The sequence below is a fragment of the Venturia canescens genome, chromosome 1 (assembly GCF_019457755.1).
Source record: "Venturia canescens isolate UGA chromosome 1, ASM1945775v1, whole genome shotgun sequence".
NCBI classification, from domain to species: Eukaryota; Metazoa; Arthropoda; class Insecta; order Hymenoptera; family Ichneumonidae; genus Venturia; species Venturia canescens.
This window is the reverse complement of record NC_057421.1, coordinates 21,086-39,196: the sequence shown is the minus strand read 5'-3', so window position 1 is coordinate 39,196 and position 18,111 is coordinate 21,086. Positions and strand designations below refer to the sequence as shown.

The following is an 18,111-nucleotide window of genomic DNA, read 5'->3' as shown; positions in this document are numbered from 1 at the left end:
CAGCATTTTTTTCTTTCACCTCCTTCCAGCAAGCGTCGGACATGTTAATAAAATAACATCGCGCAAAAATTTAAGATCCCCCGTAGTTATACCAATTATATATGTATATATACTTATAATAGGTTGCGCAAGCCACTTCTGGGCGTACGTGCGTGCGTCTTTTTACTTTTGTTTATTCCCACAAGAAGAAGCACCAGGTTAATGGAAGGAAGAAAGCGTCTCTCGTATACAAACAAACAATATTGCCGTTACATATACATGGGTAGAATAAGAATATTCGAGAGAAGAGAAACGTTTGCTCTATATAACGTTTGGGTTTTGGCTTGTCTCTGTAAGCCTGATATTGCGATATCGAGGCTCTGTGTCATGTCATTTCAAACAGTGACATTTTGTCGTTCGTCGCATTATGAGCGTCACACCTCTACTAGACTTTTCATTTATTACGCTATTTATTGACTCGCGATTCGATTTTTCATGGACAATTCACGAGAGATTGACGCAGCAGAGGAGACATGAAAAAATATGTTGAGCCTGAAATTCTGCAATCCACCTTCGCTTACACCTAGGTATACAGTTACAATATATTTGCTGTCTATTCCTTTTATAAATTTTTTTTCTGACTTAGCTACCACGGTGCGTTGTTCAACGTGTGGAACACAGAATTTTTGCTTGAATTGTTAATCGAATTGATATTTAGTAAATTTTGGTCATTGTGTTCCCCTCGTTGGATCGATAACGAGAACTCCGAAATGGCGAAATTCAAAATATTGTTTAAAAATATGATATTTCGTATAATTTTTAAAATGTCGACCATAACGAAAAGTGTACCGCCGACATAACTTGCAAGATTCAGTGATTGGATTATCGTCCCTTATATTATGCAACTGCATGCGTATTCCATTTTATTGCGATTCGCGGCAATATGTAATCTCGCTCTTTCATTCTCTCCATTTATAGTTATGAAGGAAAAGCACAAAAATCATTTGGGCAATGTTCCCATTTTGAGCTACGCGCGTGGTCTATCTTTTTTTTTCCAAGATCTTTGCTTTCAACGTACGCACGAACGCCCGAGGAACGGCGAATCGAAGGAAAATGGAATTATTTGGTATTTTGACAAAATTCTGCGCCCAATCGGTAGGTGTAGCGTAAGTCAACAACGCGTATATAAGTGTGACCCGTGTGAAATTATTTATTATTCAGCAATTTGTCTATAGAAGACATTTCCGAGCCTCAACCTTTTTCACGGACTTTATTTCAATTTTTTTGTTTTTAATTTACTACTTATTCTATTTCAAAATCTTCAAGTCACCACGAGTGTAAATTTAAGCATGATTTTGTTGCAAAAGCCAGGCTTGTTCCGCATGCTGTAGTTTTGATTTCCGTTTTTTTTTCTGCTACATTGCCGTGCAGGGAAAAATCAAGGATTTTTCGCTTTTCATGGGTTAATGAAAAAGAGAAGAATCTTTCATTGAGAATCGGAAGAACGATTATTTATCGTTCGTATTTATTGAAACTGAGAAGAGAGAAAGAGAGAGAGAGAGAGAGAGAGAGAATACATCATCTAACGATGGAATTATTTTTTGGTAGTTATATTTACTTGTGTTTTTTTCGCCTTTTTGGCACGTTTCTTCTTACGTTGGTATAGTTGTCTCAAGTCATTGGCGCATACAGTCGCGTTTCAAATTTCGATTTGCTCTCGTTATCCAATTGATTATTATATTCGAAGTTCATAACAACATTATTTACACAAAAAACAATAAAGATATATCATTTTTCCTCGGTTGCCCCCGGAAATCCAAAATTTTCGTATACAGAGATTATCCTATCTGATGAACCATTGCTTGATCATATAGAGAAGTATGGGGCAAAGTGGCCCACTTAAGGAATTTAACGAGTTTTGTCGGTTAGCAGATGGTCATTTACTTAGTTTTATGTCCTAAAAATTATTCCACCTCCTTATTTCTCGAATTTTGAAAAAAAAAATGTTGGGGCAAAGTGGCCGCCACCCCCTTAAATGCAGTGACGTTGTAATTGACTGTTCCCGCATGGAACATTGAAGGCTGCGATAAAACGAAAAGAAAGATGGAGAAATATACCTAGACATCGAAAACCATGGAGAAATATGCCTAGACATCGAAAACCGTGGAGAAAGATCCCTAGACATCGAAAACCATGGAGGAATATGCCTTGATATCGAAAACCAAGGAGAAATATATCTAGACATCGAAAACCATGGAGCAATATGCCTGGACATTGAAAACCATGGAGAAATATGTCTGGACATCGAAAACCATGGAACCGTCGACCTAGACATCGGAAACCATGGAGTAATATGCCTGGACATCGAACATCATGGAGAAATATACTTAGACTTCGAAAGCCATGAAGACGTATATCTAGACATCGAAAACCATGGAACTGTCGACCTAAGCGTCGAAGAAGATCTTCACGGAAGTATCGAATGCTATGTATGCGTAAACCAGGCGCTGGTATCGCTCGGATGGACAATGGATAAGCCACCAATTGGCCAAAAATTTTTCTAGAATTGAATCATGTATGGTCAATTGACAGAACATTTTGGATCAATTGAAAAATTTTCGTCAATTGGCAATATCTCCTCCATAAATTGGAAATTGGCTGGTCAATTGACAATATCTTCTCCATCAATTGGAAATTGGTTGGTCAATTGGTAATATCTCCTCCATCAATTGCAAAATGAATCATCATTTGTCAATGAAGTTTCTATCAATTACCAATTATTTGGTCAATTGATAATGTAATTTAAAATAATTACTGATTTTTAATCAATTGACAATAATTATCAAAATCAGTGGCAAAAAAATTATTGATGCCGATCCCTGGTGTGCAGATGTTGATGAAGATGAAGTCAGTTACAAGTGCGATTTTAGTCAATCAAAATAAAATAGATATTTAGCAGTAGTTCGCAAAATAATTCTCACCCTCTGCTTCAAATAGCTATAAATTTCTCAGAAAACATGGAATTCTCACTGATCCTGTGACCTAGAAATCGGAATTCCGTGAGAGTGGCCACTTTGACCCAGAATTGAACAATGCCTCAAAAAAGTGGGTGGCCACTTTGCCCCACGTTCCCCTATCGATTTTTTTTTAACCCAAGACTCAATGATATAATTATTTTTTTATTCAATATATATGTGTCAAAAGTATCAAGGTAGTCCGGCAGTTGGATCGAGTCCCTGTGTTACTTTTGCTGCGCATATAACATGATATTCTTGCTAGGATGTATAGGAAGGATACAAGTTCCGGAATCAAGTTTTTTATCCAATTTAGATGTCAGTTTTGAAAGATTTTGAAAAGATTCATTTATATTTGTTGATCGTATTCGCAGCAGACACCTCGTCACCTCGACCCACGCAACATATATATAGGTTAGGGTGGTGCAAAAAAATCGACTATTTTTTTTTCAGCGTCTCCTATGAAAATATGTTAATTTATCATGTTTCAAGAGCCCCTTTCAAAAATCAAATCAACAAATAAATTATTAGAGGTCGCTCAAGATTTTTAAAAATTCCAAAAATAGTCGAAATTTGAATTTTTTCATTTAAAAAATTTTTTTGCTCGATACATTGAAATATTGTCCAGAAAAAATTAATGAGTTTCTGAAATTTTTAACTCAAAATATTCATTTTAAAAGGTCGCTCATAATTAATTAAATCTTTTATATGCTTTGCTTTCGATGCTTCGAGAGACCTTTAAATATTTATATTGATTATTCATTTTAATTTTCACTTTCAGTAAGTAAGATAATGGTTAGAAATACACAATGAGATGGAGGAAAAATCTGACGTAACAAGGTATAATTTTACAGTAAGTCGATATTTTTATTTAAACAATTCAAACAATTACGAGGACTAGTTAGCAGAGAAAATGTAATTATGAATAGAGCATGCCTGTTTAATCAAAACATTTATTGACTCTCATAATGAGTGAATTTGGTAAAATACTGAGTGATGTTTTGAACAATTTGTTTTAATAATTATGAAGTAGATTTTACGAACAAAAATACTTCGAATTGTTGTTTGCAAATAAGTACTTTATAATTGAATGAAAGCAAAAATAGCGCAGACTCAAACACGGTTTGCTACACCGGTAAAAAAATTTCCGTGTTTCTGGTCTATTACCTACATTGTTATATACGATTTTTCCTCCGTTTCGTAGTACATTTTCATCGATTATCTTACTAATTGGAACTCAAAATTCAAATTGATAATCAATATGAATATTTAAAGGTCGCTCGAAACAATAAAATTTAAGTATATAAAAATTAAAATGAATTTTGAGCGACCTTTTAAAATGAATATTTTGAGTTGAAAATTTCAGAAACTCATTGGTTTTTTCGGTACAAAATTTCGCTGTATCGAGCAAAAAAATTTTTTAAATAGAAAAATTCAAATTTCGACTATTTTTGGAATTTTTAAAAATCTTGAGCGACCTTTAAAAATTTTTTTGTTGATTTAATTTTTGGAGGGGGCTCTTGAAACATGATAAATTAATATATTTTCATAGGAGACGCTGAAAAAAAAATAGTCGATTTTTTGCGCCACCCTAATATAGGTATATATGATATGTCAATAAAATAATTAAACGATCAAACGAACTTACCCAAGTGAAGTTCTATCGTAATTGTAAGAAGCGCCTTCTCCTCAGATCAAATTGTAGTACCCCTCCCACGCCAGTGTTGCCACAACGTTTATAGTTACGATAAAAAATGAAATACTCGTGCGCCCAGACTCCTCTGTCCGCGGCGTCCGCTATCGTCATTGTTTTTAAAGTGCTACCGTATCAAAATTGGGCTATCGCATGACAGTAAGGGAGTATCTAAGGGTGGGACTTGATCTTCACAGAAGGTGCTTCTTACAATTACGATAGAACTTCACTTGGGTAAGTTCGTTTAATCGTTTAATTGTATTCCGCGCCTTCTCCTCAGATCAAATTGTAGATGTTTATAGTAGATACGGTAGATATATTATGATGAACTGTGCTTATTACATGTTATTATTCTTTAATAAGAAAACAAAATAACTCAACTTATAACTTACAGTCTTAAAATTGCTTTGGCAAAACTGTCTCTTTCTGTTCCTACTTCTCTATCGTAAAATTTTGCGAAGGTTTTTGACCCCGCCGTCCATCCTGCAGTTTTCCGAATCGGATCTATACTAATTCCGCTTCTCTTTGCAGCTGAAGTTGACGCATGCTTTGTACTATAGGCCGAAAAAATAGACGTGTCTATTCCACTTTTTTGCAGCGTATTTTTGATCCATCGACTTAAGGTCTGTGAATAAACTGCCTTGTGAGGTTTCTTCCAGGAGATAAATAAGGCGTTTTCCTCTTTTCGAATGTTTTCCGTTTTCTTGATATATTGTTCTACTGCCGAAGCAACACAAATCGCTGGATTGCCTTTAAACATTGGCAATATTAATGTTGGCTGTATACGATTATGTTTTGACGTTTTTAGTCGCGCTGGAATCATCATTTCCATTCTTTCGCCAATTTGCTTGCAATTTCTGCTATCAATTGCTGCCAGCGTTTGCATTCTGTGATCTGTAGCGAGCGCTAAAAGCGTAACTGTTTTTTGTGAAAGTATTTCTAACGACATATTTTCATATGGAAACCACTTTCCTACGAAATCTAATACGATTTTTGGATCCCAAATATTATCGTATTTTGGCTCCGCTGGGCGTAATTTGGATACGCCTTTACAAAATCGCTTCATCAATGGATTTATGCCGATTTCTGGTCCCAGAATTAATGCAATAGCTGACCGCGCTGAATTTATTGATCCATATGCAGCCCCCTTTTCAAATTCGCTTGTTAAAAATTTTAAAACATCCTCAATCTGTGCTTCAAAGACTCGCGTGGTTGATCGTTGACAAAACGCCCACCATTTTTTGAGAGTTCCTTCATATTGACGAAGCGATGAGTCACTCAAAGAGGCCAGCACTACGTTGATTGTTTCTTCTGGCATCCCTTTTTTTAGATACGCCTGCCGGATTATATCCCTGCCACCAGGGAAAGTTGCGCCCACAAGGGATGTGGCATCCTGTTCGAAAATTGCAATAATTTTTTGTTAGGCTTGAAAATAATCGGTTTTGACTCAAACATTTTCATACATTGAGGATACCATGGCTGAGAAGGCCAGTTAGGTATCACCAAAATACCCCTGGCTTTTTCACTATCAATCTTCTTTATCACTCTTGAAATAACCGCAAAAGGCGGGAACGCATAGAAAAATGTTTTCCTCCAATCAACGGTAAAGGCGTTAATAGCTCGCGCATTTGGGTCTCTTTTCCACGAAACATAATCTTTACATTTTGTGTTGACTCTATTTGCGAATAAGTCGATATCCGGTTTTCCAAATGTACAGCAGATCTCCTTAAAGGCTGCTTTTGAGATTTCGAATTCGGACTCTGGTTCAAGTCTTCTTGATTCGTAATCCGCGATGGTATTTTCATCTGACTTTATATATGAAGCAAAAACCCAGAGATTTCTTTTCTCACACCATTGCCATATCCTCTTTTGCTATTTTACTCAATTTTTCGATCTGCGTTCCTCCTATATGATTTATGTAAGCAATCGCAGTGGTATTATCTATCCTTAAAAGGATGTCACAATTTGTTTTGGCTTCTGCGAAGCATTTTAACCCAAAAAATGCAGGCTAATAACTCGAGATAATTGATGTGTTCTTTCTTTTCCTTCTCACTCCAAAAACTGTGTGCTCTTTCTTTCTCTACACGCGCTCCCCAACCTTTCAAGGACGCGCCAGAACAAATTTCCATACAAAATTTTTTGCTTGTAATCGAATCGTAAGCTGTCATCACATTTGAGTTCCACCATAAAAAATCTTCTCTCGTGTTCGATGATAATTCCATTTGGGTTTCGAAATTTCCATAATTATCTCTTAGAGCATAATATTCCTCTCGTTTCAAATCTTTTAGATATACCCGACCATATTTCACAGCCTGTCAATAAGAGCTGAGTTTTCCTATCATAGACGCAAATTCACGTATCTTACATTTTTGTAGCTTTCCGAATTTTTTGATTAATAGCATAACTGACAATTTTTTCTCTTTTGGTAACTCAATCTTCATCTCTCTTGCGTTTAAAATGAAACCTAAATATTTACACTCCTTCTTTGGAGTTAACTGACTCTTTTCTTGATTTATAACGAATCCCAACCTTTCTAATAATTCACGTGTTTGCCAATCGTCTTTATCTGCACAATCGTTTTTATCTTTCCCGAGAAACCAGATATCGTCTAGATAAATTACTGACGTATATCGACGTTGCCTCAGTTGCGACATTACGGGTTTCATTATTTTTGAGAAAACGTAAGGCGCCGTGTTGAGTCCAAAAGGTAAACACGTGAACTCAAACAGCTGACCGAATCGAAACCGTAAGTATTTCCTATGTGATTCATCTATCGATATGAAATAGTATGCATCTTTTAAATCTATTGTCGCCATGAAACAATCCTTATGCATCAGATCTTTTACTGTGCCTATATCTTCTAATTTGAAGTGTACTTTTTCAATGAATTCATTGAGCTTTTTCAAGTTTAAAATCAGTCGACAAGAGCCATTTGGCTTTGGAATTAAATATATATTTGAGATAAATTGCCCTGTAGATTCCTGACATTTGCAAATTGTTCCAATTTCTAACAGTTTTTTGATTTTTTCATGTATTTGATACTTTTCAGACTCTGACCACACTTGCTCTTTTGGTGATATTTTCTGCACAACTTTTGCAGTAAATGGTATCTTGTACCCGTTTATCCAATTAATAATCCCTTCTGCACCCTCCAGATTTTTCCAGGCTGACAAAAATTTTCTTAATCTACCTGCCTGAGTACTCACCGAGTTTTCTATTTTCGATAGTGTGCTCGTCCTTTTGTTGATGACTTCCGAACACTCTTTCTCTCGAAATTCGGGTTCGATTTGTAATATTGTCCTGTTTGTTTGTGTTGCCCGCTCATCGTCGATCCACGACTCCGTGTTGTCTGCCGAGGCGGGCCCTTCCAGTTTTTTGACTGCTGGGAGGAAGTGGAGGCTTTTTCTACTGGTTTTAAGGTTGTTGCTTAAAATTTTTGAGATTAATAGATATTGATGAAAATTTTCCCATTTGTTGATACATATTTCCTGAATACACTGTTTCAAGGAAAACTGAGGTTACCGAACTAATTTCGGAGAGATTAAACGTTGAAGTTGAGCAAAAATGTAATTTCATTACATCTGTCGAATGGGACAGAGTCGTTGCCTTCACACTTTTTTGCTTATATCACTCGTATTAATGAAGAAATTCATTTGAAAAACGACAGTTCAGATGAGGACGATATATAGAATGATTTTATTGAAAAGAACAGATAGTTTACCGACTAAAATAACAAAAAATCGCCGAAAATATGTGACTGCATCACGATCATATCGGGTTAACTGAGACTGCCGTGTAGAAATGCGGCAACATTGCAACTACGACACTAACGGGAGCAATTCCGTGACAGATTCATGATTCACACTTTTACAATGCGACGGCCCTCGACATCAATTGATTCGAAACTTTTGACATTCTCGTCACAAATCACTTTTCGTTTTTTTCCAGTTTTAATGATCATAGTGCGATGCTTATAAACGCGAGAACTGACAAATCGACCATTCCATCGATGAGTTTGAGGTTTTTTTGAATTTGTTCTCCATCATTTTCGTTTACCGCAGTCGTTGACATGATAATCTCCAAAAACGTCGGACGAAAAAAAATGACACGAAAACACTGAGGCATATAGGTCTCACTGCATCCAATCCAACAGCTGAATATGAAGAAATCACACAACGTTGCCAAACTTTATTGGTATTTCAACGCAATTTTCAATCATCGAGAATAAATTTTCTATCAACTTTGGGTGATTAAAATGAACGTATTTCTGAATTATAATCAATATTATCATTCACAGAGTTGAAAATTTTCGCATTGTTCATCTGAATTAAAAGTAATCATTTATTATCTATAAGTTGGCATTGCTGACGTCACTCAATGCATAAGCATAGGAGTTCCGTCCCTTACCCCCACCCTCTCAAAAGATTTAGCAACAACCTTAACTCCTTCGACGAGCGTTCCAACAATTTTTCTGTCTTGATTGTCCCCTCAAGCTCCTTGTCGAATAGCCATTCGTCCATAATTGTCGCGTTCAGCGTTTCTTTCATGGAGGCGTTAAGATGTGCGAAAATTATCAATCGTCTTGTCGTAGATTCTTGACGTTGTAAATGTACAAGAATTCTTGACACATCGCTCAGGGTTGTCAACAACGCCATATTGTCCGGACTAACCCCTTTTAAAAGGTTAGACATAATAGGGCCCAAAACCGCAAGATACAGCGATACGTCTTTTTGTTTCTCCACCATTCGCTTGTCTCTTGTAATAATTGGCTCGAGATGAGATGCTTTCACCTCTGGATTTAACTTTGGAGGTTCCATTATTGAACAATTTTCCGGAACTGGATATTTTTGGAAAATATTTTCCTGTTCCTTTATCGGAAGGCCCTCTTTCAAGATACCTTTCCATCTAACCAAAATGTCGTTATGTATCGCCGGGCCGAGCTTTTTCTCCGCGTCTAAACATTTGCCTATCGCCTCGAGCAATTTTTCATCTAGTATTGGCTCTGTAGTAGTAGCTTGTATCTCTAGAGCCGAGCTAATTTGCTTGTTAGTCATATCGGGCTGCAACGATGTTACTCGTGTTGATAATGGAAGAATTTTTTCTAACTCCTCCTGCATCTGCTCGACTTGAACTTTTTGCCCTATTTTACTTTTAGACGGTAATAATTGATCCAACGGTATCAGCGCGGTTGCCTTTGGTGTTCGATTTCCGATCCTTCTGATTCCTCGGAGGTAGACTCATTACCTATAAATATGTATACATACCTGGCTGAGCATCCACATGAGTCTACTTTTCCTTCTTGAAATTTGTAATATATATATTACTATATATTGAGCTGGCTCGCTGCTATTATGCTTGCTTATTTCGAACCTTGTTCTGTAAGCCCTTTCTCAAATCTTGTCTGTTCTATGTTCAGAATTTTATTCTGTAACTTATATAACGGATCTTGTCCGCATTACCATCAGACCCCTGGTCTGCATATAACTTTCATGTGACACCGTATTTCGGTGTTGTCTGTGAACAAAGATGAGTTTATACTTACATCTTTTCTCCAACAGACGAATCGTCTCCCTTTGTTTTTTCGATTCTTTTTTCAGTCGTTTCATTTCCTTTAATATTTTTCCCTCGTCCTACTCCGCACGTTTTCGCTTGTGTCCCATCTTTAATTTTTCCGCAATTAAGCACAGTTTTTTTTTCCACGATGTGGCTTCTTTGGCATAAAGAAAAGGAATGACGATAGCGGACGCCGCGGACAGAGGAGTCTGGGCGCACGAGTATTTTGTTTTTTATTGTAACTACAAACGTTGTGGCAACACTGGCATGGGAGGGGTACTGCAATTTGATCTGAGGAGAAGGCGCGGAATACAATTAAGATAATCGTTCGTCGAACGTTTTTTTTTCTCTTTTTTTCCAACACGAGTTCAAAGACGATCGAGTTTTTCAAACAAGATTTTGCTCCGAATGCATGGTTTTTCAATGAGATCCAACTTTGCTACGAGACTGTAAGCGCCAAATAAAGCCACCCGCTGGAAGTTACGCGTCAAGTAACACTAGTAGTATGTAGATAGTGCGCACGCTACGCAATATCGATATATCGATGTTGCGTGGCGCGAAAAAATACGCGCGTATATAGATGAGACGTGGTGAAGAATTGAAAAAAAAAAGTAGTCGCAAGAAAAAAATTGTTCGGTAAGATTGTTTTATAAAAGACATCGATGGAGCTCGCACAAGATTTGGAAGTTTTTAATTAACGAATGTGAAACAGTTGTGTTTGCAGCTGGATCAGAACGTTCTTCCATCGCTCCCGCTCAACCGGAGAGGGCACCGCCCCCGCTTCCCCCGCCACGCTTTCCGAACAGCGGTGTCTGACAATGGGAAACTCCTCTTAATATTGGCAACTTAACGATAATGAAAACACCGATACCGCTGCCACTTTTGATGAGTACGACGAGCTTCGAGATCGGAACGCATCTGTACGAAATAATAACAGAAAGGAGCAAAGCGTGTGCGACATTTCTGCGCGACAGTCTTCGGTGCGCCGCCGCTAGCCCCCCCGTCACCTCGACGACCTCTAACCTCACATTCGACGCGGCCCAAAATGAAAATTCTACTCGCCTCGAAATTTAGATTCAACACGCTCGAAGAATATCACGCCCGGCGAGAATAGATTATATGTTACGAGCGGGTCCTGCGGCACGAGTGTACATTTTATCCGAAAGTCCGGAACTCGCCAGATCTCGTCGACCGCTCTCGCAAATAACGTACTACGGTCTAATTACGAGATAAAAATACGAGACGAGATTTTACGAAATTTTCAATTAGGAATACTCTTTCTCTCTCTCTTTCTCTCTCTCTCTCTCTCTCTCTCTCTCTCTCTCTCTCTCTCTCTCTCTCTCTCGATCTTTTATTTGACCAAGAACGTTAAATGCGCTACGATACCGCCAGCTCCTAATTCTGCACCTTTTGGCTTGTCGAATTTAACCGCGGTTTATCCATTCGTGCGGGCGTGCGAACCATGCATAATTGCACGGTTAGTACCGAGAGGGCTCTGCGAATGGTGATGGTTGCGCGTGTACGTGAAAAGGGAAAAAACTTGGGGTGCTGCGATATATACCGATGTAAATATTGGACACTCGTGTGGTTTGTTATTAAATGACAAAAAAATAAGCCAAGTTCTGCGACGAATGTATTAGAATAGAATATACATTCTACTTATGCTGGGATATGTAACGAAAGGTTTCCGACAAATATAGTGTCATGTGTAATCACCGTGCGATGGCCAATTCTCGCTATCGGAAAATAGGCAGAAGGGTCTCTTTTCTAGAACGTCCGATGATTCGGCAATCCAAAAGCTATATTTAAATAAGAAACGATCCTCCAAATATAATAAGTACACGTGAATTCCGCAAATCTTATATACGCGCGAGGAGTACCGCGGCGACGAGTCTGGACTCCGCCCCCCCCCCCCCCCCCCCCCCCCATTGCCTTCGAAACACCCGCGCACCGTAAATAACACACACGTTCGTACCGCCTATCTTTTATTTTATCGGTAGTTTTTTCAATATTTTTGTCGGTTTCCACCGCATCACTCGGAGCTTGGTCGCGTAATTTATACGTAGGAATCTGCGCTCACTGTGCATGAGGCTTTTAATGCAAGCGATGACCCGCTGATATTATTTTTTTTGTCGATCTCAGCCGTTAAATAAAAGCGCCGCGGCACCGCGGCAAATACGACTATTCGCGGGAATAGTCGTAACCGGTCGCAGGATTCGAATCGTGTAACTTTTATGTTGTTCGCCTCCGCGTGAGGCTGCTTCCCGTTTTGTTCCCGTGTGGCGCATGCGGGAGAAAAGACGCGCGTTTGCTTTTTTTTATTTGAAAAGTAGGCTTTGACGCGTGCATCTTCGCGCTGCGTATCATCGTTCATAGTTCGGACAACTTTGATCGCGAACGTGTTATGAGATTTTCCAAGATTGCTCAAACTTGAAAATATGGTGATTTTGAATTAAAATGCTCATTGGTCGGCCCGTTGGAATAGATCACGTCAAGTCGATATATATGAAGTTAACAGCTTTGCATGAACTTGGTTCATCGTTGGTGCGGAGCTATATCGCAACCCCGCTATATCGCCATCGCGCGCGGCGGCGAGTTTGCGAATTGTATATAGTACGCGGTAGCGGCGAAGAATAAGCGGTAGCAGCGTTAATTCGTGGGATAAGCAGAATCATACATATGCCTCGAATCATCTATACAATACCTTATTCCACCATATGTATGTATATATACCTATATAATTTTGTATATACTTGTATATTTGAAAATTCTACGTCTGCACATTTTTACCCTAGTAGCACATTTCAAAAGTGTACCATTAAGGTAACTTTTTGGCACACTTTTGAAATGTGCTACTATAGGGTAAACACGAGTAATGTACACGGGCTGTCCCGAAACACGTTTTATATATGTTCGCTCGTATGTTCAAAAAATTTTGGCTCACAATCAATCGCGAGCACAAACATCTCGAGCGACAAAATTTCGTAACGGTCTTTCGTCGTGCCGCGGATGCGTACAACCCGCAAGGATTTTCATCGATCGATATTTACCGATCAGAGTATCGCTATTTGCGCTACAATCGCTAACGCACTACCATTGAACGGTGTTACACTATATTTTGCATTTTTAGCGCAAATAGCGACTCCTTGAACGCGCCTTCGGTCGGAGCCGCTTCGGGTGAAAATTCGCGGCGAATATAATAAAGCACGCCCACTACTCGCACGTGTTCAATTAGAAATTAATTCTCCCTGGGAATCTCCGTTCCCGCACAAGTTCGACGTGCCAAGTTTAATGAAAATTCAAAAATCGAGAAAGACGTAGAACAAACATGCGCGGTAAATCGGAAAGAATATGAGATATATAGAAAGCAATAATAAATCCTGCGTGGCCTCGTGCGCATATTTTTATTGTTTTGACAACGGGACGTAAGTATATCAGAATATCGTCTATACGCTGCACTGAATCGACGCAACTCACCAATTATCGTCGTTACGTCGCGGCAATTGAAAAAAAATTCAAATATACTCGCTCTCATACTCGGTTATTTTTTTTTTTTATTCATCGTTGAAATCGTTACTTTTTCACACAAAGAATATTTAACTCCTCGCGCGTATGACCACGCAAGTGCATCAAAGCTCTGAAACTTTGGAATAGGTATCTTTTGCGTATAGTTCAATATTTTCCGATTATTTTTTTAAATATAGATATACGTCTGTGCGACAACGAGATTTTCCTTGAAAATAAGGGAGGGCACTTTGTTTGATGACGGTTGTGCATATATAGTTAATGTCCGCGCATTATCCGGTGCATGGTACGCGCGCATAAATCATTTAATCAACGCGCACGCAGGTAGAAGCTTCGTTCATCCGAATTCAACGGGATCGCGATACAAACAAATTTACACGGATGCTGCTGATCCATTTCGAAAAAAAAAAAAAATGTCGAAAAAAAATCGATTCTACCGATAAATTGTAGAAATTTTCTCAATTTCATATCAAAACAAATTCGAACGAGTAATTTGGCACTATAAGCGCTGGAAAAAATAACTAGACCCGTGAAACGTGCACATTTGACGCAAAAGACGTGCTCCCGTGCACTTTTGAAATTTATAATCCATTATTATACAGTACATTTCAACTCGCATCGTTCGGAATACACGCGCAATTATCATAAACGCGGAATAAAAATAGCTCATCTTGCGGCGGCTCTTGTAAAACTCTGACAATTTCAATGAGCGTGAGAACAAAAATGCCATCTCTAAAGCTCTCGCTCGCGTAAATGTCGAACTATTTCTTACTGCTTGGATATGCGCCGATCGCAGTTCTTTACTTTATTATCACCAAGAAGTGGTGATATGTTGTGTAGCATATAAGAACTATAAAATAGATAGATTAAAACCCGAAAGAAAACGTGGAAATAAGCGCCGATAAGAAAGTATTCGAGAATTGCAATTTCATGCTGCGAAAATTTCTGGAACAATTTCGACCGATTGGGATGAACAATTTTATGTTTAGTTTCCATCAATTATATAGCTAGGTTGCACCAATCTTCGTTTTAACCCCCGATCGACCCAAGAGTTTCGCATAAAGCACGATCGAATAATCTCGGAGCGATGAAAAAGAAAAAATAAATAAAATGAAATAAAAAAACAAAAATGGAAAATTGAGATAGACGGACGATGCAGCGATATCTAGCGATGAATAAATTATGTATATACGAATCAGTGCGCGAAACTCTCGATACTGAGCGAAAATGAAATATGGATAAATCGTGATTAGAAGGCATATGCGTATACGAATATGCTAAAACTTGGGTTTCGTCGCATCGTGTTATATATATATATATATATCCGAAATCTGAGACGATGTAACTGCGCGAATGAGAAATTTAGAATAAGGCGTAACGGAACTATAGATGGCTCAATAGCGAATGGTATGATGAACGCAACGAGCAAATCGATGTTACGATGTTTGACACAGCAAATTTGAGACATTGAAAGGTGGGGGCGAGGAAAGGTGAGAAGAAAATAAAAACACTGAATGACGCGAGGTCATGGTGCAAAAGTGTGTGGAGAGGAAATGAAAAAAAGTTAGACGATGTCGGATGAGAGGGGAGGGGATTGCACATAGCGATGAGTAGCGCGAATCGAATCGAATGATGAAAAAAAGCTAGCATATCTGTTTTCTCAATCATCATATTTCTGTTGCAAAAGAAAGGGGAGCCCCGAAAGACGCGAAAAAATAACAAGAAAGAATGGATAATAATATAAAATTCAATTTGCGCGATCGTTATCTTATTCAGAATTCTTGAATACGTTGTGCGCATGTATATCGTGCTTATATATTGAATTCTAATATAGATACGATTGAAAAGCGAGATAAACGAGGCCGGACGAGGACGTATCGAATTGTGGGAGGAGGGGGGGGGGGGGGGGGGGAGCAAAGCCGCCAATTACCAGATTGAAAATTGTATATATATATATGATGTAGTATTTTAGTCTGTCATGGCGACCACAGTGCCGTTGCTCTACGATATTATATACGTATAACAAAAAATTCAAAGTACGTTCGACTAGCGCGCACGTATATATATATATAATCAAGCGCTCAAAGTGTTGCGGTATTGTCGTTGCATACGACATCGAGTGCTTTGAGTGCCAACATAAGCGTACACGGCAAACGCGTATATGCTCTCTGGTTCCAATCCGTATATATTTGCTTCAACGTTTCCCACCCCAGTCAATACGACTCGAAGCTCGTGTTTCGAACGACGGCGATGAGAAATAATTTTTCGAGTGTACCGAGAATAGTTAATAGTATTCGAAAATCTCATTCGCCATATATGGCACACCCCAAACATCCTTTGGGCGAAATCGGCCTTTTCAAACGAAAACAAACTCAAACAAAACAGAAAACGGGAAACCCATCCTCCTTGCCGCGTGTATATGTCGTGTATGGTTTACGGGGGGGGGGGGGGGGGGAGGGACAAAAAAAAACAAAAAAACAATTACAACTAAACACATCGGAGTAGAAAAAATGCGAATGACGCGCGAGTTAGGTAATTTAAAAAATGCGAGCAATAAACGCAGAAATAGATTTTTGAGTCAATGATTAACGCACGTATTTGAAAAAAGAGAGAAAAAAATTTAAATAAATAAATAAATAACCAATACTCATTGATGGAAGATACTTACTTAGATAGAGCCTTACGAAATTTGGATCGGTCCATCGAGCAAGTGATCACAATAAGCAAATTGTAACATAAGTTCACTGCCATATTAAAATGCAACTTGCGCTCTAACGAATTAAAAAAATTAAACGAGGCGTCAAGGCAAATGTTTAGACGAAGAAAAAAAACCAAATGACGAGAATAAAGAAAGAAGCGCTGACATTTCAAATGTTAATATGTGTTGTGTACAGTCGTGTGAGAATCAAGGCGATCGAGTGAAAGAGCATGCGGCGAAGTATGAAATCGCGAGCGAAGAAAAATGAAAGACGAGACGGAAAAGAAAGAAATAAATTGCTTATAATTATATTTACATGACGATACTAATTACATTACGGAGTATTATTGTAAAATTTAATTAGAGTTTAAAAGCGATATATTAAGAACCGTATACAAACGTAGGTTTATGGACAAAAAAAAATATGAATTATAATGATGAAAATTAACCGATTATGCAGAGCTATTACACACACCGATTGGAGATGTTTATAAAGCACGCTTTCAGTTTTTAAATGCAAGAATACTCATGGCGGGCATAACGATAATGATATCATAAATTGGAACGATATTTTTATTCTGCGAAACGTTGAGATAAATATGTATGATTAGCCTATATGATCCAAAATGTATTTCCTCCCGTTAATAATTATTCCATGTTTTTATCATTGAAATTAAGATTTTCACAAATTACGAACGAAAACAATCGACACAATCTGTAAATAATATTATTCAAACGTCAGTATAGAGAAATTTTGATTTTACAACAGAAATACGTCGGCGCGCGTATTCATCGTTTCGTCAATTTTTTTTTTTTTATTCTCGTATTTGTGTTGGTGTTTTTCACGACTGGCCGCGTACAATCACGTTGAAAGGTTTATGAAAATTCCGCTAAAAAATAACAATAACAATGCGTTTCGCGAGGGCTTTTTATTTATTTTAAAACGGAGAACGAACAATACGTTATCAATTCTATGGTCGGTCTAAAAATGTATGTACAGTTAACTTAGAATATGATAATTAACGATAAAGTTTACATCGAGAATGAGTAGTTAAAACAAAATTACAATATTGTTATTAGATCAAAGTATTCACCTTCTAGGCAATTGCAAAACTATGCGTGGTGAAAGATTCTTCATAACTCTGTCGAAGTGAAATTAAACGAAAAAACCTACAAATACACGCGCACACACACTTGAAATAAACGTTCAGAGTTTCAATAATTTCTAAAACTCGACAAGATGCGACTACATATTTACTTTGGAGTAAAAAAAAGTGCTCAAGTTATAAAATAATGACAGCTGTTCAAATTTACGTTGAATTATATTATTAATATTATTCGTCGTTATTGCTACTTATGTGCAATATTCTTCTTAATTTTGGATATTAATTAATAAAAAGTGAAATATGAAACATTCAACAACTCTAGGATCACTATATAAACATCAGTATCAGTTTTCATGTTTCAACATAAAATCTTGGGAACAATCCCAGCGTCTCCTTCTTCCTTTTGCCTTGCTCTTCCTGGAAAATTTGACTTTCATCGTTCAACACACTTAAAATTCTTGCGAGAATAAAGTGTAAATATCATTGATGCGGGAAAATCTTTTGTTGACAGACATGTCATCCCAAAGATTATAATAAATGTAT

At 37.8% G+C, this 18,111-nt stretch overlaps 1 protein-coding gene across 7 annotated transcripts in view; it reads left to right on the top strand.

Moving 5' to 3' along the window:
- Positions 1-17,881, top strand: part of Glut1 (Glucose transporter 1) — a 123,957-nt gene extending 106,076 nt beyond the window's left edge. For all 7 annotated transcript variants that reach the window (XM_043432998.1, XM_043433006.1, XM_043433002.1 and 4 more), the window contains one exon: positions 10,952-17,881. In XM_043432998.1, the coding sequence (XP_043288933.1) occupies positions 10,952-11,055 (104 nt within the window). In that variant the 3' untranslated portion in view covers positions 11,056-17,881. The remainder of the gene's footprint in view (positions 1-10,951) is intronic.
- The last annotated feature ends 230 nt before the right edge of the window (positions 17,882-18,111 follow it).